At 61.1% G+C, this 21,704-nt stretch overlaps 2 protein-coding genes and 1 long non-coding RNA gene across 3 annotated transcripts; all 3 read right to left on the reverse strand.

The window, feature by feature from the left end:
- Window positions 1-183: 183 nt before the first annotated feature.
- On the reverse strand, window positions 184-7,500 carry TPGS1 (tubulin polyglutamylase complex subunit 1). The gene is made up of 2 exons (XM_012745899.3): window positions 6,782-7,500; window positions 184-1,865 (listed from the first exon to the last, which is right to left on the reverse strand). Exons 1-2 carry the CDS (start codon window positions 7,153-7,155, stop codon window positions 1,328-1,330), a joined length of 912 nt encoding a protein of 303 aa, XP_012601353.1. The 5' UTR covers window positions 7,156-7,500; the 3' UTR covers window positions 184-1,327.
- An 889-nt stretch (window positions 7,501-8,389) lies between these two features.
- MADCAM1 (mucosal vascular addressin cell adhesion molecule 1) lies at window positions 8,390-11,771 on the reverse strand. The gene is made up of 5 exons (XM_012745850.3): window positions 11,711-11,771; window positions 11,190-11,462; window positions 10,598-10,927; window positions 9,616-9,873; window positions 8,390-8,517 (listed from the first exon to the last, which is right to left on the reverse strand). Exons 1-5 carry the CDS (start codon window positions 11,769-11,771, stop codon window positions 8,390-8,392), a joined length of 1,050 nt encoding a protein of 349 aa, XP_012601304.3.
- Window positions 11,772-18,421: 6,650 nt separating this feature from the next.
- LOC142864824 (uncharacterized) lies at window positions 18,422-20,010 on the reverse strand. The gene is made up of 3 exons (XR_012915122.1): window positions 19,910-20,010; window positions 18,955-19,042; window positions 18,422-18,853 (listed from the first exon to the last, which is right to left on the reverse strand). It is a non-coding gene; the product is annotated as an uncharacterized LOC142864824 (long non-coding RNA).
- Window positions 20,011-21,704: the final 1,694 nt, after the last annotated feature.

Genomic DNA, 21,704 nt, shown 5'->3' on the forward strand with positions numbered 1-21,704 from the left:
CTGAGAACTGACTGCAGTCGGCCTGGCTGTGGCTCCAGGAGGGCAGGGACCTCGGCTACACTGTTTCCAGCTCTTCACCCTGTGCAGGTGCTCGGCCTGTCACAGTCCTAACAGGTGACACTTAGGGAGTGGGCGCTCTTTGCTCATACTCACCTAGTGCTGTGTGACAAAGCACTCCGAAACTTAGCAGGGTGCGATAACGTTTATTTAGCTCACTCATCTGCAAAGCGGCAGCTGCCGTCGGCACACGTGCCCGTGCAGGGGCTGCCTCGGCACACGCGTCGCGAGGCAAAGCCAGGCGAAGCCACTGGCGGCCGAGAGGACGGAACAAAGGTTCTACCTCTGGACCGTGGAAGAGCAGGATTGGAAATGGCATCATGGCTGGTTCTGGGAAACGGGACCCGCCAGGGTCCAGTCGCGCACTGGTTCATCGACCGCCTACCCTGTGCCTCCCTTTTTCTCGGTGCTGGGAACAAGGATGTGGGGGGTCCCTGCCGTTGTGCAGCTTGTGGAAACCGTAAAGGCTGTGTTCCCTGGGGTCTCCCTCGGTCAGAGTAGGGGCCGTCACGAGCCCACGCAACAGAGGGGCAGACTGAGGCTAAGAGTGACGTCATCTGCCAGGAACCGTTCCGAGCTGGGAATCCCATTCCGGACTGGCCCTTCCTGCTTCTTACAGAATTCCCCGTCCCAGTGGTCCCGCTGGGTGGGGGTGCGCCCGGGGTGCCTGGTGCAGGCTCAGGGGGCTCCCGTGGGTCATGGGGTTCCCAGTGGGCCCGGTGGCAGGCAGTGTGGGTGTGCGTTCTGGAGCCCCAGCTCAGATCCCTGCCCGGCCACTGCTGAGGTGTGACCCTCCAGCCGCCTGCCAAGTGCGGCAGCAATTCACCTTCCCCATGGGCAGGGGTGCGAGTCGCGCAAGATGCTGTGGTTGCCTGAAGGCGTCTGAGCTGTTACTGTCATCAATGTTGCTGTCATCTGCCAAGCTGACTTGTTTGACAGCTGGGGAAACTGAGGCCCAGGAAGGACCCTTGGGAAGGGCAGGGCTGGGATCCTGTATCGCAGAGGAGCTGGTGGTGCCGCTCAGGCCTCGCCGGGGCACCTGGCGCCTCCTCCAGCTGCAGCGGGGAGTCCTCTGCCATCAAGGACGGGGCTGGGAGGTGGGGCGCGTGCACACACGCAGGGTCGCCGGGTTGGCCTCCGCAGGGGATTTTATTACTGCTGGGCAGGGGCCCTGCCTCAACCCCAGGTCCTGACCCGGGTGCAGGGACGCCCAGCCCTGGCCCCGAATCCGTGTTCTGCCCAGGAGGGGCCGGGCGGGGCCCGGCAGGGCTCAGCCCACCGGCTTCACCTTGGCGATGAAGAGGGCAGCCGCCTTCTCCAGGAACTCCTCCCGGGTCATGGGGGTGCTGGGCCGCCGCCCCGACATGGCGCGGTCCATGGCCAGCGCCAGGCTGTCCGGGCCCAGGCGCGAGCCGGCCTCCAGGTAGCAGGCGGGGGCCGCGCTGTTGTCGCTGGCCTGCAGGGCGCCCTCCAGGGTGTCCAGCACAGCCTGGCCCACGCGGCGGTCGGCCACCGCCACAGCCGGGCCCTCCAGCAGCTGGAAGAGGGCGCCGGCCCGCGCCACGAACTCCAGCAGCACGAAGCAGGTGAGCATGCCCGCGCGGAACACGTCCAGCGGCACGGCCTCGTGGTCTCGGCACTGGATCTTGCGCAGCAGGGGCGCTACGACCTCCTCGGGGGCCTCGCCGTCCCTGCAGATGCGCTTGAGCAGCTCGCCGTACGTGCGCCCGTCCAGCCCCGGCTTCTTCTTGCGCCCGCTGGCGCTCAGGCACTCGTAGGCCACGCCGACGTTGTTGTTGAAGGCCGTCCTGCGGGGGAGGGGGTGTTGGGCAGCCGCAGAGCCAGCGCCCCTCGCCCGCCCGCCCGCCCGCCCGCTGCTCCAGGCCCTTGCCCTACTTCCCCAGACCCCTCCCTCCTTTTCTTTTCTCTTTTCTTGAGACAGGGTCTGTCTCTGTCACCCAGGCTGGAGGGCAGTGGTATCGTAGCTCACTGCAGCCTCCAACTCCTGACCTCAAGTGATCCTCCTGCCTCAGCCTCCTAAAGTGCTGGGATCACAGGCGTGAGCCACCGTGCCCAGCCTTCAGCCTTTTTCTTCCTAGCAGCTCTCACCGTCTGTCTTACTGAACCGTAGCGTTGTCTGCCCCACCAGGCCAGGGCACTAATCTGTCAGTCACTGTCACAGCCCTCCTGCCTAGAACCCTGCCTGGCAGGCACACAGGGGGGCCCAATCAACACCCGGGAATCCGCCACCATGAGTCTGCTCTGCTCAGCATTTATTGCAGGGCAGTTTCTCTCCCCTCATCCCACAGGCAGGAGTCCGGGGGTCAGACCCTGCAGCTGCCTGCTTTTGTAAATAAAGTTTTATTGGAACAACCACGCCAGCCCACTGACATGTCGCCTGTGGCTACTTCGCACTAGGAGGGCAGAGTCGCATGATCAGGAGGGAGATTGCCTGCCGAGCTGAAAACGTTTACTCTCTGCCCTTCACTGAGAAGCCCGTCAGCCCTGCTGCCAGCTCCGAGGCGGGCGCCTGAGCCTCCCTGAGGCGCTGCTGTGTGCCACGCCTGTGCCGTGGGCGCCCCACGGAGCGCATGGGGCTGGCAGGGAGCACAGTGGTTAGCGTGGGCCACTTCGCTCCCCTCGGTGCATTAACCGCATAGTGCCTGGGGCTAGTGCCCTGCTGTCATTTCCACTATGACATACAGGGAAACTGAGGCTTGGGGCAGGCTGTGGTCTAGCCACAGGTCTCAGAGAGGAGGTGGCCAAGCCCCGGGCAGGCACTCGTCCTTCCAGGCACCCAGCTCCGATGAGGAGGGCAGGTTCACACCAAGATGCCACCTTCCATGGGCCACCCAGGTGGGTGCTAGGTGGACACTGCCACTCGGGTCACCACTGCTGCAGCCCAGGGAAGGGGCCTGGGCGTCTCCCTCCCAGCCAGGACTCAGTTCCAGGGCCGGCTGGCTACAGGCCCCTTTTTCTTCCTGAGTATTAAAGGGCCCACGCACCGGGCGCTCGCTCCCACTGCCGCTGTTGCCACGGCAGTCCCCTGAAGTCCAACTTCTGGGGTGGCTCCCTCACACACACGCTGAGCTGGGGCCTCTCTCGGCAGGAGCTTCAGTCCCTCACCCATGGGTGTCCCCTCCGGCGGAGAGCTTCCTTAGGGCATGCGGCTGGCTGCCCAAGCAAGGCCCATGACGTCCTGCTGTGGCAGGTGGCTCTCTTCAATGTGGCGGGGACTGAACCCCAGGAGGCGAGGCTGCCGGGGGCATCTTGAAGGCTGGGACCACGGCACTGCCCAGCAAGTCTTCCCACAAACTTCTCCACCCCTCGAAGTTGGGCTGAGCCACGGGACTTGCTTTGGCCATGGAAACGTGAGCGCAAAGCGAAGTGTGGTCCACATCCAGTGGGGATTTCTAGAGCCGTCGAGTTAGTCCTGGTTGCCTCAGCTGTGCAAGCCCAAGTCGGACTGCAAGAGCGGAGCCTCCCACCGAGACCCTGTGGGGCGAGCAAGAAGCGAAACTCGGTGGCTGTGTCACAGCCACCAGGCTTTGGGACTGTCACTGTGGTGTGATGCGGCCCCTCCTGATTCTTGTGTGGCCAAGATTCGCCCAACTCTGCGCCTGGGCCTACCTGCCAGGCCCCGGCACGGACTCACTCGCTCTGCAGGTGGCACCTGGGTGTGCAGGGCTTTGCACCCGGCGCGGCCTGCCTCCGGGCATCCCTCTGTCACTCTGTCCCTCTCCCGCCTCCTGGCTAAGCTCCTGGCAAGTTGCTGCCTCTCTGAGCCTGGCTTTCGCACCCAGGGGTGAGGGTCCTGATTCCTGCACCTCAGGGTTCTCGTGAGGACAGAAGATCGGGCTTTGTGCCAGGTGCTCCCAATGGCGCCTGCGCCCACCGCACGCTGTAGCCAGGGCCTCGGCCAGCCAGCTGCCAGCTGCTGTTTGTCATTTGTTCCCAGCCCCGTCGGCTGATGACAGCCTGTGAGGTCAGAGCCTCGAGGAGGGACTGTGGGAGACCGGACTTCTAAGCTGCTTGTCTCTGCTCCTGGGGGCTCCCTGCCAAGTGCTGGGGTGAAGGCAGAGAGCTCTGGGCTCAGGCAAGCCTGGGCCTGTGACCCTGGGCTCTGGGCCTGGGTCCCGTCTGCACTCGGGAGGGCTCCGTCTGGGTCAGCGCCTACACAGAGCAGTCTGTGAAGCACGTGAGCATTTGTTAAGGAAAAGCAAATTATGTTTATGGAAAGTCTCCAGAAAGAGACATGGGAGACTTGCTTTAACCTGACTAGTTCTCAAGGGGTAACGATATTGCCCCCAGGGCACCCTGGGCTATGTCTGGGGATACCTGTGGTTGTCACCACTGGGCTGGCAAGGAGTGGGGGCAGGGCGCCGCGGCAGAGAGCGGCTGAGGCTGAGGCCCTGGCCTGGGCCTGCGGGTGCTCTGTGCACGAGGACGGTGCAGCTCTTGCTGCCACACGAGCGGCTTGCTGGCTCAAGAGGCCTCGGGGGCTGCACTCCCTGGGCCTGACTCCAGCTGTGTTCTTGGTGCTGTGTGGCCTTCGGCATGTCACTTTAGATCTGTTTCTGTGCTCCGGGGGGGCCTTAGTAATGGCCTGGCGGGGGTGTGGCCATTACTTTCCATTTCTCAGAGATGGGAGCAGAGAGGATCTGGGGCGACTTCTCCCTAAATCTGATGACCAAGAGCATCCCCAGTCAACCCCTCAGCACCAGGGGGCACACGCCCAGCAGAGCGGGGGTGGAGCTGCCCGGATCTCGCAGGTGCCGGTGAGGGGCTCCTAGGTGCCCGCTGGGAGGACGGGAGCTGGCCTGGCTCCTGTGAGCACAAGACCAGATGCTGAGGCCTGTGAGCCCGTCTTCTGAGCTCCCTACTGGCTGCATCTCTGGGGAGACCTGTGAGCCCAGGGGCGCCGTGGCGTCTGCCACCAGCACAGCTGCTAGCCGGGCTACTCCTCCGACGTCCCGGCTGCTGTGAGCCGCCTCCAGCCAACAGCTCCAACGCCCTGTCCCGGCTTGACGAGTTCTTCCACATTCATGTCCATCCAGAACCTCAGAGTGGGACTTTATTTGGAAACAGGGTCTTTGCAGATGTCATTAGTTAAGACAAAGTCACGCTGGAGTAGGGTGAGCCCTGATCCAGTGGCTGGTGTCTTTGTAAGAGAGGACAGAGGGACACAGAGCAGGCCATGGGATGACGGAGGCAGATGGGAGCAATGCAGCCACAGCCAGATTGCCGGCAGCTCCCTGAAGCTGAAAGAGGCGGGAAGGATCCTCCCCTGGAGCCTCCAGAGGGAACATGACCCTCCTGACTTCTAGCCTCTGGAACGGTGAGAATAAGTTTCTGTTGTTTTAAGCCACTAAGTTTGTCGTAATTTGTTACAGCAGCCCTGGGAAATTAATATAAACATCCTCATCTGCGATGTCCGTGGGGTGAGTGGCTTGTGCAGTGCTTGACCTGAACAACCATACATGGCGGCCCTGCCACTGACCCCTTTGACTCTTTGGGAGAGTCTCTTCTGGCTGTCCCAGGACACCGCTTTCTCCGGGTTCCTCCCTTTCTCTCTGGTCTTGCCTTCCCGTCCTTTTTTGTGGCCTCCAAGGTAGAGGCCCCTCAGAGTGTAGTCCTGAGCCTGGCTCTTCCCTCCTAAAGCCTTCGTGATGCCTTCCAGTTTACAATATCCTGTCCCAGTCCCCGTCTCAGTTGCTCACCCTTCCATCCACCCCCTTGCTGTGAGGTTCCTCCCAGCCCCCTGCCACTCTGGTGACTTCCCCAAACCAGTGGCCTCCCGTCTCCATAATCGGCTGCACTGACCCTCTGGGCCTGTCCTTGCACACTCCTCTCCCAGCCCAGGCCCAGCTCATCCTGGGCCTTCAGAGCCACTGGGCTTCCACCTCCTGCCAGCCAGCTTGCTCCTCGCCAGGTCCCCATCTCGGGGTGGACCTTCATCCCGCCACCCCCTGTGGTGGAGACGTTCCTGCTCTGCTCTGATGTCCTGCCCTCCTGCCCTTTCTCCCTCTGTCCCTCAGCTTCTCTGGGACTATCAGGGGAGGGCTGCCCTGGTGTTTACAGCCTCTGTATGGCCTCAGCTCCTCACCTTTGCTTGGCACCCTTCCCTGCCCTGCTCCTCCCTTGCAGGTTCTCCTGGGTGCACCCCCTTGTAAAAATCACCCGACACAAATGCCTGCCTCCGGCTCTGCTGCTAGGGAGCGCCCCCCTCTCCACGACACTAGCCCACACCCTGGCACCACCTTGCGTTGGCGCTGCAGGCCAGACGGCTTCTGCCCAACCCACCTTGCCACGGACGGTCATTCCCACCTGCTCCTCACCCCCACCTGCTCCTCAGCCACCTTCCGCGCTCAGAGCTGTCCCTGCCGGGGACACATCCTCGTCTAGGCCCAACGCGCGCCCCAGCTCATAGGTCTCGCTCCTCCCGCGCTCCACGATTTTCAAAATCATGGGATGCCGAGGGTGGGGTGGAGGCGGAGGGGGGGACCTAGCACCGGCCAAAGGCATCACAAAAGGCCGAGCGGGCGGGAACCGCCCTCGCCCGACGCAGCAGGGACCCAGAGCTCCCGCGGCCCCACCAGGGCGCCACGGACTACAACTCCCAGCAGGCGCCGCGCAGCCGCTGCTGGAGGGCAGCCGCGCAGGGCACGCCGGGAGTTGAAGTCCACCCCACCCCCCCGAAACCGGCGGCCGGCCCGACGCGCACCTCTGGGAGTGGTGGGCCAGGCGCAGGTGCCAGAGCGCGCGGCCCAGGCGCTGCTGCTGCAGCAGGAGCTGGCCCGGGGGCTCCCCGGCACCGCCGTTCGCGGGCGAACGCAGGCCCATGTTCTCGAAGTAGTGCGCCAGGAAGGCTATCGGCTCCTCAGGCCGTGCCTCCAGCACCTTCAGCAGGGCTGCGCGCAGCATCTCCGTCACGCCGACCTGCCGCAAGAAGTCCTCCTCGCTCTCGGCCGCCGCCGCCGCCCGGGACACCAACGGTCGGCCGCTGTCGGTGAAATTGGCCGCCGGGGCCATCGCGGCCCGCCGCTTCTCCACTGCCGCCATCTTCGCTGAGGGCAGCGGGACCGGAAGTACCGCCATATCCCACCTAACGCTGGCGCCCTGGGGCGGTCCTTTTTGTTAAGGGCATGGGCAGCCCTGATTCCCTCTGGGAGACTCTAGGAAATGACAGGAGCCCGTTACCGTTTTCGCCTAGCCCCCTAGTGGCTTTCTGCCTTCTCTTCCTTCTTTATATTTACTGGTTGGTCCTCCTGGCTTCGGCCCGGAATGTGAATTTTGCCAGACTTTAAAATGGCTACCTAGCAAGGCCTCGGTTTCTGGCCTGAAGCCGGGTTGCTTGCCATGTTGGTAGTGGGCGATGCCTTCGTTCGCATAGTCTCCTAGCAACCACTCTCCCTGGTTACCGGAGAAGGCCGACTGAGCGTGCGCGAGTTTGGACGGAGCGCTGCCCACGCCCCCAGGTGTTCATCTGCGCTCCAGATGCGCTGGGCGTGGAGCTGGGCCCCCCCGCAGACGCCACCCAGCTCGGCAGCCGGTACGTGCTCGCCGGGCGCCGTCCCGGGCTGTTACCCGTCCCGACCGCCAGAGGGCTCTTTCTAACGCCGCGTTCTCTGCAGCTCTAAAGTCTCCCGTAGCTCCCCAGTACCTCTGGCCGCCATCCCTCCTTTCCGGGCTGACATCTACAGCTCTTCCTCACTGACCTCCTAGCCAGCCGCCCTCTAGCCCCGGCCACCCCGGAAGACCTGTAGTCCCTCGATGAGCCGCCTCTGCCGCTTTGCCCAGGCTACCCCCGCCAAATACTCCTCCCACTTCCTTGCTGGACTCCTGGTTATCCGTTAAGCTCCTGACACAGGGAAATGCACAAGGCCTTGGCGCTTTCCCACCACAGGCAGAGCTCGCTCTGCCGGCCAGGTGGGGCTGGGGCTGGGCGTGTACGTCCCTGTTCCTCTGGGGAGTCGCCTCGTGCAGGTGAGAACTGTGCATAGGGTTCCTACATCTCTGGAGCACGACAGGAGTCGCCAGGGGTCAGACCAAATGCCGTTTATTCTCCATCCCTGGACAGTTGAGGGAGTGGGCTCCCCAACTCCCCAGGACCCACTCCTCAACTCCCTCACTCCCCAGGCTCCACAGCCAGCTGGAGCGCCTGGGCGTGCCGGCCACCCATGGTCAGTCCCCAAACATCCTCTGGTCTCAACGGGGTGGAGGGAAAGGCCAGCTGCTCAGGAGGGGCTGCTCTGTCCCGTGGGTCCCCTTCATCCGGCCCAGATTGACTCGGAGGGGGAGCCTCGGAGACGCTGGCGGGTGGCCGTGGTCCTCAGCCGGGGTCCGGGCAGCGGCAGCGTTTCCGCAGGCGATAGGCAAGGAAGGACAGGAGCAGCAGGGCCAGCACCACGCTGCCCATCCACAAGTCCGTGGGCAGCTGGGCAGGCCCTGGGCTGGGCGCTGGGAGGCGCAGGAGAGAGCAGCGGTCAGAGCCCGGCAGAGTCTACAAAGTGCTTCGGGATTTACGAGTTCCCTAAAATTTCACTAAGGACTTTACAGCAGAGCTTCTGAAAGCTACACAGGTTTACATTTTGGTTTAGATGTAGGCAGTCCTTGGCCAGGTGCGGTGGCTCACGCCTGTAATCCTAGCACTCTGGGAGGCCGAGGCGGGAGGATCGCTCGAGGTCAGGAGTTGGAGACCAGCCTGAGCAAGAGCGAGACCCCGTCTCTACTAAAAATAGAAACAAATTAGCAGGACACCTAAAAGTATACAGAAAACATTAGCCGGGCATGGTGGCACATGCCTGTAGTCCCAGCTACTGGGGAGGCTGAGGCAGGAGGATTGCTTGAGCCCAGGAGTTTGAGGTTGCTGTGAGCTAGGTTCATGCCACAGCACTCTAGCCAGAGCAACAGAGTGAGACCCTGTCTCAAAAAAAAAAAAAAAAAAAAAAGGGCAGTCCAGCAAGGTGACCACTTGCCACCACCAGCCTTTGAATTGAAAGTGCTTTCAGCATGCAAATCACACTGCACTTTGAAGACTTGGTTTGGAAAGAAAACTTACGTAGAATATCTCTTTCACACTTTTCTTTTTTGTTTTTTTTTTTAGTGAAGACGGGGTGTCGCTCTTGCTCAGGGTGGTCTTGAACTCCTGGCCTCAAGCCATCCTCCTGCCTCAGCCTCCCAGAGTGCTAGGATTACAGGAGTGAGCCACCGCGCCTGGACTCTTCACCCTTTTCTATATTGATTGCATATTGAAGTGATAGTGCTTGCGATATACTGAGCTCAATAAAATCCACTGTCACACTTATTTTTACTTTTAAATTCGAAATGACTGATGTGACTGCATGTTATTTCTGTTTCTATCTCACATGCTGTTCTGGTCTATAAAGCTTAGAATTTACAGAGTGCTTTGAAATCTACACAGTCCCTGAAATTTACAGAGGACGCAGAGTCAGGGAAGCCCACTGGGCAGATGGGGAAATTGAGGCTGGACAATTTCTCATCTAACGTTTTAATCCAAGGAGACCCTCCCAGCCCTCCCCAGGCAGCAGAACTCACAGCTTTTGGGGGCCACTCCTGCCTCTGTGGGCACAGCCTGGTGGATCTCAGAGCAGCAAGTCCCCATGGAGCCCTGCTTCCGGGGTGCCCCCGGGGAGGTCACGTCAGGGGGCTCCGGGGAGGTCGTGTCAGGGGGCTCCGGGGAGGTCACATCGGGTGGCCCCAGGGAGGTCGCGTTGAGGGGCTCTGGGGAGGTCAGGCTGGGGGGCTGTGGGGAGGTCGTGCCGGGCAGCGCAGGAGAGGTCAGGCTGTGCAGGACTGGAAACAGTTCGGCTTTTTTTTTCTCGCTGCTGCCCTGGGCCTGCCCCTCCTGCCTCAGTCTCCCTATCTGGAAAATGGGGTTGGACCAGAACCTCTCCAAGCCCCTTTCCTGAACCACTTGGGTAAATCAAAGTGCATCACGGTGGGTAGGAGGCCTGGACCCCTAGTTACTGGCCGCAGCATCTTGAGCAGGTTTCTTAATATCTGTGTGCCTCCATTTCCTCAATTGTGAAAGGGGTGAGAGTCCCCCCCACTTCCCTCCTTGAAACAGGGAGGTCAGGGGGAGCTTCACTGAGAGAGTCAGTCAAGTGGAGAGCTGAGGGGGAGGGGAAGAGCACTGCAGGCGGAGGGCACAGCAGGAGCAAAGGCCCTGAGGCAGGACGTGCCTGTGCTAGGAGGCCTGTGTGGTTGGATTGGAGTGATGGAGGGAGAGAGGGAGGAGGTGAGGACAGGGAGGTGACGGGCAGGTTGTGCAGGGCCTCGGCCTGGGGGGCCTCCAGGAGGACTTGAGGTTGCCCCGAGGGAAGCGGGAGCCATGGAGGACTGCGGGCCCAGGAGGGTGGCACAGGGGGGCGCTCAGGAAATGTCTGTTGGCCACCACGGGAACAGACTAAAGGTGGAATCCAGTCTTCCCCACGCCCCCCAGCTCAGGTCCCGATGTGCCTGTCCAGGCTCTTGAGGGGGAGGGCCTGCCTGTGGCCACCTCCCTGTGGGGACTAACCTGGAATGGGCCGGCTGTGGCTGAGCTCCATGCCGGGAAGCCTCATGGTGGCCTGGCAGTGCAGGGCAGGCGGGGTGGGGGTGCCCAGTGGGGGCAGCAGCCAGCGCTCGGTCACATGGAACAGCGGGTCCTCGTCCTCCTGGGGCTCCTCCTCCTCCACCTCAGGGGGGCCCAGAGTCCGCACCCCCTCCAGCGCCCGGTCCCCCAGGAGCAGGGAGAAGGAGAGGGTGTCAGGGCCCACAGGCGTGACCTTGTGGGCCGTGCAGGCCACCTCCTGGTCCACGCCAGGCACCAGGGTGGCAGGGGAGACGCTCAGCTGGTCCGGGAAGGCTGTGGATGGAGGCCCGGGCTGAGCGGCTGGACAGGAGGAGGGAACAGCTCCTGCAGCCCCAGCAGCCCCCCCCCCAGATGTGAGGAGCAGGGGAGGGGTCCAGGGCCAGCCCTAGAAGGCTGGGCAGAGCCTGGTGGGGACTGAACTGCGACCCAGGCTTGGAGCAGGCGCCGTGGGGCAATCTGGAAGGCTCCCAGGAAGAGGCGGCCTAGAAAAGGAGCCTCGAGTGGAGGTAAGGCGGCGGGGAGGAGTGCACCTCACCGTACACCAGGAGCCGCACGGTCTTCTGGAAGGTGTGGTCCCCGCAGGAGCCCACGCACACGCGGGGGCCCGCGGCCGACAGCGAGGCGTTGGGCACGGTGAGCACGCTGCGGCCCGCGTCCGACTGCACCGCGCCCAGGCTGGTGTCCAGGCCCCGCCACTGCACCGCCGCCGTCCCGGAGCCCGCGCAGGCCAGGCGGCAGGTGAGCCGCAGCGACGCGCCCAGGGCCACAGCCACCACCGGCTCCGGGGGCTCCACCTGCAGGGGCTGGCCTGGGCGGAGGCGGCCGTCACTCCTCGAGCCCACCCTGCCCAGCCGCGCCCCGCGGACCCCCGCCCCACCTTCCCTACCCCGCCCCCGCCGCAGACCCCGGCCGCCCCGGCCCCCACCCCTGGCCGAGCCCGTTTCCCTGTCGCGCAGAGCCCGCCCTGCTCCTTCCCCGCTGGCTCCTAGAGCCCCCTCCCCTGGCCGGGCCGTCCTCCGGCCCAGCTCTCTCCGTGTCCCGCCCCGCCCCGCTCACCTCGGCCTGGCCGCAGGAGGCCCAGGCACAGGCCCAGCAGGACCACCCCGTCCCGTCGCATGCTGTCCCTCGTCGGTGCGCGGCCCCCGGTTTAAATAGCGGCGCCCCGGGGGATTCCCAGGGGGGCTTTCCCGGCCTGACCCCCGACCCGGGAGGCGGCAGAGAGGCAGGGGCTGGGGGCCAAAGATGGGGCGGGCCGGCCGGGCTGAGGTCAGGACCAGCGGGCGCGGGTCTGGACCTGTTCCAGGCCTTTGCTTGGAGCAACGGAAAGATCAGAAGACAAGGACGCAGGGTGAGGGTGGCGGACCAGATTGAGGCCTTCACTTTCCAGGGCAGCCCCGTCTGCAGCTGCTGGGCGGTGTCCTGTGGGGTGGGGTCTCCTCACCCCTCGTGGAGCTGTCAGGCCCCCAGGACCCCGGACAAGTCACCCCCATCTCTCCTGCCCCATCACAGCGGCAGGGGCAGCCCCGGGTGGGGGCAGCCTCGTTTCCAGCTCTGCACAGAGACCCAGGTCTGAGGACCCCAAGAGGGGTCTGGAGGGGACCCCAGCCAGACCCAACTCACAGCTGCCACTAGCGAGTCCTGGGAACCTCGCCTTCCAAACACTCTTGAATCCACCCACACTTTCTTCTGGGCCTTCACACTGGTCCCTGGCTCCCTCCCAGCCCTTCAGGGCTTGTTCGCCACCAGACACCCAGAGTGGCCTTGGGAACACCCCTCTGAGCATGCTGACACCCCCAAGGCTGCCTGGGGGGCAAAGGAGAAAAGTCAAAGCTCCCAGGAGCAGGGAGCCTTGCACAATCAGTCCCCTTTCTGGGCCCCAGGGCCTTTGCACAAGCTGTTCCCTCTCCCTGCGCAGTCTCTGCCCAAACACTCTCGCAGGGTCCTCTGCAGCCACCTCCCCTGCCCCATTGTAGTTTCTCCAGGTAATGAGGTCACTGTAGTCCCTCTCCTTGGGGAGGGTGACCTTATCTGCAGTGGCCCCCACCCTGACCCCAGACCACCGACACAGCAGGCACCTAGGAAGAAAAGAAGGATGCGGTTCTGGTTTGGCCTCTGCTCACCTCAGGGCGTGCCTGTTTTTGCCTCAGTTTCCCTGGCTGTGGAATAAGACACGCAGCCAATGGGCAGGGTTTCTAGGCGTTCCCAGCCTTTCTCTTCTCAGCCCCGTTTCTGCCAGAAGCAGAAACAGACCCAGAGGAGGGGCTGGGACCAGAGGAGGGAAACTGAGGCCCAGAGGGACTCAGAGCAGAAGGGGGAAACTGAGGCCAGGTGAGGTGAGGGTGCAGGTGTGTGAACTTCCGGCAGTGACTCCCTTGTTCCTAGCCTCCTCCGCGCCCGTGCCGGAAAGGCCACTCAGGAAGGCGCACTCAAAGGTGTGGCCCTGCCCAGGCCGGAGGCGCTGGGCCTTCCCGGGAAGTTGGGCTCTTAACCTGGGCGGGGGGCAGCGAGCCTGGCGAACGGGCCACTTCCCAGCCTCTGACCCTGCTTCCTCCGCCCCCACAGCCTGCCCAGGCACTGGGGAGGGGGCACTGGGCGCCAGCGAGCTGAGGGCCCTTGCTCAGAGGTGGGGGCTGTGTCCCCACCCCTCCCGGGCCTGCCTCCACCCTCTGGTCCCTCATGGTGTCATCTGAACACTCTAGCCGGGTGACCAGAGCATGCACATTCGGAACATGTGGGATCTGGGGGTGCCGAGCAGTTGGGGGGGCCAGGGCAGCCACCTGAGGGAGGGACAGGTGGGCTGAACACAGGAAGAAGGTTCTGGGCAGGGGTGGGTGCAAAGGGCCAGAGGTGGGGAAGGGAAGACAGAGACAGAGAGATAGACAGAGAGACAAAGAGAGAGAGATAGAGACAGGGAGAGACGGGGACAGAGAGATAGACAGAGACAGAGAGATAGAGACAGGGAGAGATGGGGATAGAGAAAGAGACAGAGACAGAGAGATAGACCCAGAGACAGAGAGATAGAGAGACAAAGAGAGAGAGACAGAGATAGGGGGAGACAGAGGGACAGAGAGATAGACAGAGACAGACAGAGACAGAGTGATAGACCCAGAGATAGATAGAGAGACAAAGAGAGACAGAGACAGGGAGAGACAGAGGGATAGAGACAGAGATAGACAGAAACAGAGAGATAATATAGAGAGACAGAGAGACAAAGAGAGACAGAGATAGGGAGATACAGAGAGATAGACCCAGAGACAGAGAGACAGACAGTCCTTGCCTTTTCCTTAAATGTATTGAAGAAAAAAAAAGAGAGAGACAGAGAGAGCCAGAGACAGAGGGATAGAGACACAGAGATAGAGACAGAGAGACAGGACAGAGAGACAAAGGTGGAGGGACAGAGAGATACCGAAAGATAGAGACAGAAAGACAGAGAGACGGAGAGAAACAGAGAGAGCCAGAGACAGAGGGACAGAGAGAGCTAGAGCTAGAGCGAGGGACAGCGGTGGGACAGAAGTCCGAGGTCTGGGAGGCCTTGGAGGACCTCTGCGTCGGGGCACAGCAGGGCTGAGCGCCAGCAGGACTGCACGGCATCTTCGTTGGGAGACTGAGCCCCGGCCTCCCACAGCACCCCCTCCCCAGGGCATCGGCCCCTTCCCGGCATTGTCCCGCCCTAGAGGAAGTCCTCGGCAGGAAGCCTCCTTCCCTTGGAGGGTCCCAGCGCTCCCCCACCTTCCAGACCCCACATCCTGGTCTCCCTATCCACAGCGGAGGAATGTTCCAGATGATTACTTTGCTCTAAGAGGGAAAGGAGGAAGGGACGCCGCCCGGGTGTCCAGGGGCTGAGCACTCCCAGGGCCCGACACCCCCCTCGCTCTCACCCACTGGTCAGTTTTGGGTCCTTGAGGCTTTCTTGGGGGTGGGCTGGGAGCCCCATGAGGGCAGGGCCTGGTTGTCAGGGCCTGTTGGGGCAGCCTGACAAATTCGGCCTAAGGACCTCAGCTCTGGGGCGGTCGTCAGGCCCTGCTGGTGGGCCTCAAGGAGGGAGGAGGAGGAAGGAGATGGAGATGGCGGCTGCAAGAGGAAGAGGTCACTGGACAAATATGTGGGGGAGCTGCCACCCAGAACACCCGACAGGCACCCCTACCCCTGCACAGAGCGTCCAGAACGCACAGAATGGAGGGCCCAGGGTCAGCAGGGCCCACCAGCCCAGGACACTGCCCTTCCAGTCCATTGGCCCTTCCTGTCTCTGCTGGTCCCTGAAATCACAACTGGGTGAGGTGGGGAGGGAGGTGGGAGGGGACCCAAGTAAGCCACATGGAATGTCCTATGAAACCCCAGTGAGCAGTTGGGCGTGGTGGCTCACACCTATAATCTTAGCACTCTGGGAGGCCGATGGGAGGATCGCTTAATATCAGGAGTTCAAGACCAGCTTGAGCAAGAGCGAGACTTCATCTCTACTAAAAATAGAAAGAAATTAATTGGCCAACTAAAAATATATAGAAAAAATTAGCCAGGCATGGTGGGTGCATGCCTGTAGTCCTAGCTAGGAGTCCTAGACAGGAGGCTGAGGCAGGAGGATTGCTTGAGCCCAGGAGTTTGAGGTTGCTGTGAGCTAGGCTGACGCCATGGCACTCACTCTAGCCTGGGCAACAGAGTGAGACTGTGTCTCAAAAACAAAACAAAACAAAACAAAAAAGAACCCGGTGGGCTTGTTTGCCTTTCTTTCTCTGGGAATGTGGTTTGGTAAAACGGAGGGTGGCCATGTGGCCTTCTTGGGGCCATCAAAGTTGTGGAGGCTTCAAGCTGGCCTGGCCCTGGGTGGGTCTGGGGAGAGGGCAGTGAGGGGGAGGAGGCCATGTGGGCGGGTGGGCTGCTCTGTCCCTGCCCACCAGGGACTCTGCTGAACGGGCTGAAATCTAAGACTGCAGCAGCGCAAGGGCAGGCCGGCGGGGCAGGGGTGGGAGCCCGGCTGGGAGGGTTAGGGTTAGGGTTAGGGTTAGGGTTAGGCAGGCCCAGCTCACCGGAAGGAGTCCTTGGTCTGAGCAGGCTCCTGCTGCAGGCTGTCCCAGCTGCCCACACCCGCTGTGCCTGACATGGGGCTGGGCGGGCTGTGGGTCCTCAGGGTGACCCACCTCCCTGGGGACAGCACTGGGCTGGCGACAGAGGGCTCAGGCTCAGCAGACCATTGTAAACCAGATGTCTAGCCCCAGGGGATGTCCTAGCAGAGTCGCTGATAGGGTTGGTGGCCAGACGCTGGCATCCCCACCTGAGCTCTCAGATCAGGAGGGGTCTGGGGCCCCCACCTCACCCTGGGGAGCAGGTAGGCACATCCTGGTGAGAGCTGGTTTTGGGGTACCGCCTCTGCCCAGATAGAGGAAGCTGGGCAGGCAGGACTTGGGGTGCACGAGGTCACAGGTGGGCTCACCATCCTGGCTGGGGGCACCTGAATAGGAGCTGGTGGGCTGTGTGGCCAGGTCCACTGGACGACTAGCCCTGACCCTGACCCTGACCCCTGATCTCAGGCCTTCGGGAGGGAGACCGCCTCTCGTGGCCAGGCGCTCGCACCCTCACACGCGACTGTCCTCCGGGAGCAGCTCCTGGCCGCCAGGGAACTGGGGGGACCTGTGCGGGTTGCCTGGGGACCTCGGGGATGCCCTGTGGGCGCCGGGCGCATGGCAGGCGGTTGTGCTCCGGATGGCAAGGCGACCAGGAGCGAGAGGAGTGCGGCGCAGGCCCGGGAGAGGAAGAGCGTTGGGAGACGACCGCGTGGCGGCGGGGAGCCGGGATGGGCGGGGCTGCGGGCCCCCTCCCTGGGACCTGCTGGCCCTGTGGTCCGGTCCAGCCCGCGTTTCGCCCGCCCTCCCGTCCTCCAGCCGCTCCCTCTCCCCCGCAGCTCGGGCACACGCTGCGTCTGAGCAGGGAGTCTCCGCTGGTTCCGGGGGTGCAGACCAGCGTGCACGGGCTTTTGGTTTTCTATAGGGGGGTGGCATCGCGATGTGGAAATCGCAGCGACAAATTCAGGCTTCAGAAAGGCTGCCCTGTAGGTCCCCACGGGCCTGGGCTCTGTGCCAAGGCTGTGGACCCACTGAGGCTTCTCTGCCGGGACTGGACTCTGGTCCGCGCTGCCGCCGTCTGGCCTCAACTGCCTGAGAGTCCCTGCTCTGCCCTAGCACCGCCGTCGCCTGGGTCGCACGGTAGGCGGACGGGCCCCTTAAGCCCCCAAGCAATATCTCTGCAACCACTGTGACCTGAGCCAGCTCCTCCTACTCACGGGGCAGCGTAGGTCCCCCCAGACCACTCCTTGCGGGCTCAGCCCCGCCACACAGGCCCCCCACCTGTGGTGGGATTGGTCTGGGCGCTGGCCCTGGCTGCCTGGCCCTTCTTCCGGGCTGTGCCCCAGCACTCGGGCCCCAACGAGGAGGAACCAGTGGGCTGGAGGGGCAGCCAGGGACAGGGACCTCTGTACCTTGCCAGTCAGGGTCCCTGCAGAGCGGCCTCGGCTTCTCAGGGGTGATATTCCATTTCATTAAAAACTCTGGCATCAGGCCGGGCGCGGTGGCTCACGCCTGTAATCCTAGCACTCTGGGAGGCCGAGGCCGGCGGATTGCTCAAGGTCAGGAGTTCAAAACCAGCCTGAGCGAGACCCCGTCTCTACCATAAAAATAGAAAGAAATTAATTGGCCAACTAATATATATAATATAAAAATCAGCCGGGCATGGTGGCTCGTGCCTGTAGTCCCAGCTACTCGGGAGGCTGAGGCAGGAGGATCGCTTGAGCCCAGGAGTTTGAGGTTGCTGTGAGCTAGGCTGACGCCACGGCACTCACTCTAGCCCGGGCAACAAAGTGAGACTCTGTCTCAAAAAAAAAAAAAAACAACAACAACAACAAAAAAAACCTCTGGCATGAAATGACACAGCAGGGGTGGGGGCAGGAACCCCTCCATAACCTCAGAGTTATCCACTCCCTGGGTGGGGGGCGGCCTCCTGGGATGAGGCCTGCTAAGTTTCCACGCAGGGCGAGTACCCGAGAGGGGATTCAGGGGGAAGCCGCAGGCTCTCCTTCCCCACACTCTCTGGGACAGAGCTGCGCGCCACAGGGGGCCACTGCCCCCTGGAAATGTAATTTTTTTTTTTTTTGAGACAGAGTCTCACTTTGTTGCCCAAGCTAGAGTGAGTGCCATGGCGTCAGCCTAGCTCACAGCAACCTCTAACTCCTGGGCTCAAGAGATCCTCCTGCTTCAGCCTCCTGAGTAGCTGGGACTACAGGCATGCGCCACCATGCCCGGCTAATTTTTTCTCTATATGTATTAGTTGGCCAATTAATTTCTTTCTATTTATAGTAGAGACAGGTCTTGCTCTTGCTCAGGTTGGTTTCAAACTCCTGACCTCGAGCAATCCGCCTGCCTCGGCCTCCCAGAGTGCTAGGATTAAAGGCATGAGCCACCGCACCCGGCCCGGAAATGTAATTTCTAATGTAAATTTCAACAGAAACCTACCTTTAGCTCAGTTATTGGAAACCCTGTGGAACAACTTGGGTTTGTGAAACTACTTTTTCAACAAGAACTTTAGGAAATCTTAAGTGTAGATGAAATATTCCCAGGGAAAATTAAGCATTTCAATATATATATGAGTATAAAACACACACTGGGGCTTGGATACAATGTGAAGGAGGAATGTACATGACCTTACTAAATACTGATTACATGTTGAAACAATATTTTGGACATACTGCATTAAATAAGATACACTTTGTTTTATATTTCATAAGATTTATTTTATTTAATTTGTATCACCCACTTCTTTTCCTTTTTTTGACATAGCCACTGGATGTGAGGTGTGGGACCTCACATTCTGTTTCTAGTGGACAGTGGCTCTGGCTTCTCAACAGCACCCTGCATGGGACTGTTTGTGATCGTCTTTTTTTCAAGACAGAGTCTCATTCCGTGGCCCGAGCTAGAGTGCAAGTGTCAGCTTAGCTCAAACTCCCGGGCTCAAGTCATCTTCCAGTCTCCCCAGTAGCTGGGACTACAGGTGTGCACCAACCACACTTAATTATTTTTCTTTTATTTTTAGTAGAGGTGGGTTCTTGCTCTTGCTCAGTCTGTTCTCGAACTCCTGGCCTCAAGCGATCCTCTTGCCTGGGCCTCCCAGAGTGCTAGGATTACAGGCATGAGCCACCATGCCTGGCCTGTGATCTGTCTTGAACACAAAGTGGAGATGTTCTCTTTGGTTAGGTGCGGAGCTCTCTGAACCAGGGGTTCAGGCAGTAGCTGCAGCATCTTGGCTGGGAGGTTTTTTACCTCTAGGTAGATGGCCTCTAAGGACGACTCTCATTCTCTGACTCTGTGGTTCCGCAACTCCCGGTACCAGTCTGTGGCCAGCTAGGGACTGGAGAAATTGTCTTCCATGAAACTTAGGAAGGGGGTGGGTGGCGGTGCACAGCAGTAGGTGAGCTATGCAGGTGAGCTAGGGAAGCTTCATCTGTATTTACAACCACTCCCCAGGGCACACATCACTGCCTGAGCTCTGCCTCCCTCCCCGGCCCCTGCTGGAGGAAAAACTTTCATGAAACCGGTCCCTGGTGCCAAAAAGGTTTGGGGACCGCTGCTCTAACGCAGGGATGTGACCTGGAAATGCCAATGGCACATTCTCCCTAATCCTCCGTCCTCTATGTTCTTAAGGAGTGAGGAGGATGGGTGTCACTGGGGGGAGGGGTATCAATTCTGCCCCCAAGGGTACACTGCCCAGCTTTGTCTGGGGACACCTGCGGCTGTCACACGGGGGAGGGGCGCTCCTGGCATGGGGTAGGTAGAGGCCAGGGGTGCTGCTCAGCACCTGCAGGGGCAGGACGGCCCCCAGAGCAGGAGGCAACGTCTGAAGTGCTGGGAAACCGCGGCGGGGCGGCGGTGGGGGAGGAGATGAGACACAGGAGGCGGCCTGAGTGTAAGGGGGGAGGGCGAGGGTCGGGGTAGCAGGCACCCCGCGACCAGACTAGTCCGCCGGGGGCGGGTCTCTGCCCAGGAGCTTGTTTGGGCACAGTGGGACCTGGAGCCAGGGTCTGGAGAAGAGGGCCCACTTCGGAGCCCGGCCAAGGTGGACCGGGTGGGTGGGTCAAGGCAGCTGGTTCTGCGGGGAGGGAACCGGACCTGGGCTCAGCGTCCGAGGGGAGCCCGGGAGCGCCAGCGAGCGCAGAGGGGCCACCCTGTCGGGCAGCGCTCGGCGCTCGCGGCGCCGCGGCCCCTAGTGACGACCTACTAAGACAGAAGCTACGGCTCAGCAGCGTCCTCCTCGGCGCCACCGCTGCGCGCGCACCCATCATATCCACAGCTCCCGGCAGCCCCCGCGCCGCTGCAGGACTCCAACTCCCGCCATGCTGCGGGGCGTGGGGCGGGGTCTGTGGCCCACAAAGCACCGCGCGCCGGCGGGGGTCTCTTTAGCCCCGGGTCCGCCGAGCTCGCCGCGGCGACCGGTCCGTGGGTCTGAGCGCACTCGGGTGGGCGGCGGGGTCCGCGGGAGGCAATGCGGGGCACACGGAGCCTCGCGCCCCGCAGGCTCCCGTTCCACTCGCGGGGCTCTGGCCACGCTTCCGTGTGGGGCCCGCCCGGCGCCGCCAGAGTGGGCGCCCCGCGGCCGCGCCCCGGGGACAGCGGCTCCGCAGACACGCTCGGCCGAACGCGCGAGGACGTCGCCGGAGCCCGGTCGGAATCCAGAGCGCTGCGGCCTCACCCGCGGCTTGCGTCGTGTCGCCGGGGCAGCCGCGGTTGCTAGGCAGCTGGACCGCGTTGCCAAGGCTGGAGCCGCGTTGCCCAAGTGCCGGGAAGGGAAGACGGTGACCCGGTCCTGTCGCGAGGATGCGGGCGTGCGGGGGTCGGGGCCTGGGATTAAGGCTTAGGAGACGCGAAAACGTTATTTATTTCGGGGTTTGGAGGACGTTCCCGGGACTGGCAGGATGGTGCCAGAGATCAGGGCTCAGGTGTCATAGGGTCTGAGAGCAGTCGCTGGGGAAGAGGGTCATTCATTAGGTCAACAAATACTTATCGAGTGCCTACTGTATGCAAAACATTGCTCTAGGTGCCAGGGAGACAGCAGAGTGCAAGGCAGGCAGGCAGGCCCTTGCCCCAAAGAGCTTGCGTTCTAATGGAGAAGGGAGGAAGAGAGACCATAAAGACCCTAAGCATAATAAAAAGGCAAGGGTGCTCGGAGGGAAAAAGCCCTAATTTGCAGGACATGCTGATTCCCATGGTGTAAATGATCATGGCTGATCGCAAACTACCAACATAACACCAGTCATGTGAACTGAACTAAAATCTTAAATCCCACCCCCCAAAAATGGACCCCATGTTGGCCAAGGGGAACCCCCCAGAAAACCTTAAAGATGAGAAGGGAGATCAGACACACCTAGTTATGCTCTGTTGCTTTTGGCTTTATTCCTTGTAAGGAGCTACAAAATCATTAACAGTCCTAAGGCCAGGCAAGGCAAAAGTTAAACCACACCTACCGGTCATCAATTTACTTAACAGATTGCTTGAGCCTGCATGTATGTCCTGTAGCTTGTCTGATTGACATACATCTTAACTTAAAACATTCCAAGCCTTTAGACAAAGCTTCATTTCTTTAACCAATTACAAATCAAACAATCCTTAAACCCACCTATAATCTATAAGCCCCCCTGCATCTAGATGTCCTGCCTTTTTGGGCCAAGCCAATGTACACCTTCTGTGTACTGATTTATGATTTTATGTGAAATTCCTGTCCCCCTTAAAACCAAACCGTAACAAAACGGTTTGGTTTTGCATAAAATCAAACCGTAACCCAGCCACGGTGCGGACACTTGCTCAAGGGTTCTTGGGCATGGCTTTCCGGACCATGGTTGCACATATTCAGGTCGGAATAAACCTCTTTATTTTTTAGAGTTTGGGTTCTCTTCCATTGACAGCTCACAAAATTCCCCAAAATTTCACAGTCAGCTCTCACAAGCTGGTGTGAATTGGGTCCGGCCCACCACCGTGCAATAGGTAAGTGGTGAAAAATGCTGTGGGAAAAGGAAAGA

The sequence above is a fragment of the Microcebus murinus genome, chromosome 27 (genome assembly GCF_040939455.1).
Source record: "Microcebus murinus isolate Inina chromosome 27, M.murinus_Inina_mat1.0, whole genome shotgun sequence".
In the NCBI taxonomy this organism is placed as follows: domain Eukaryota; kingdom Metazoa; phylum Chordata; class Mammalia; order Primates; family Cheirogaleidae; genus Microcebus; species Microcebus murinus.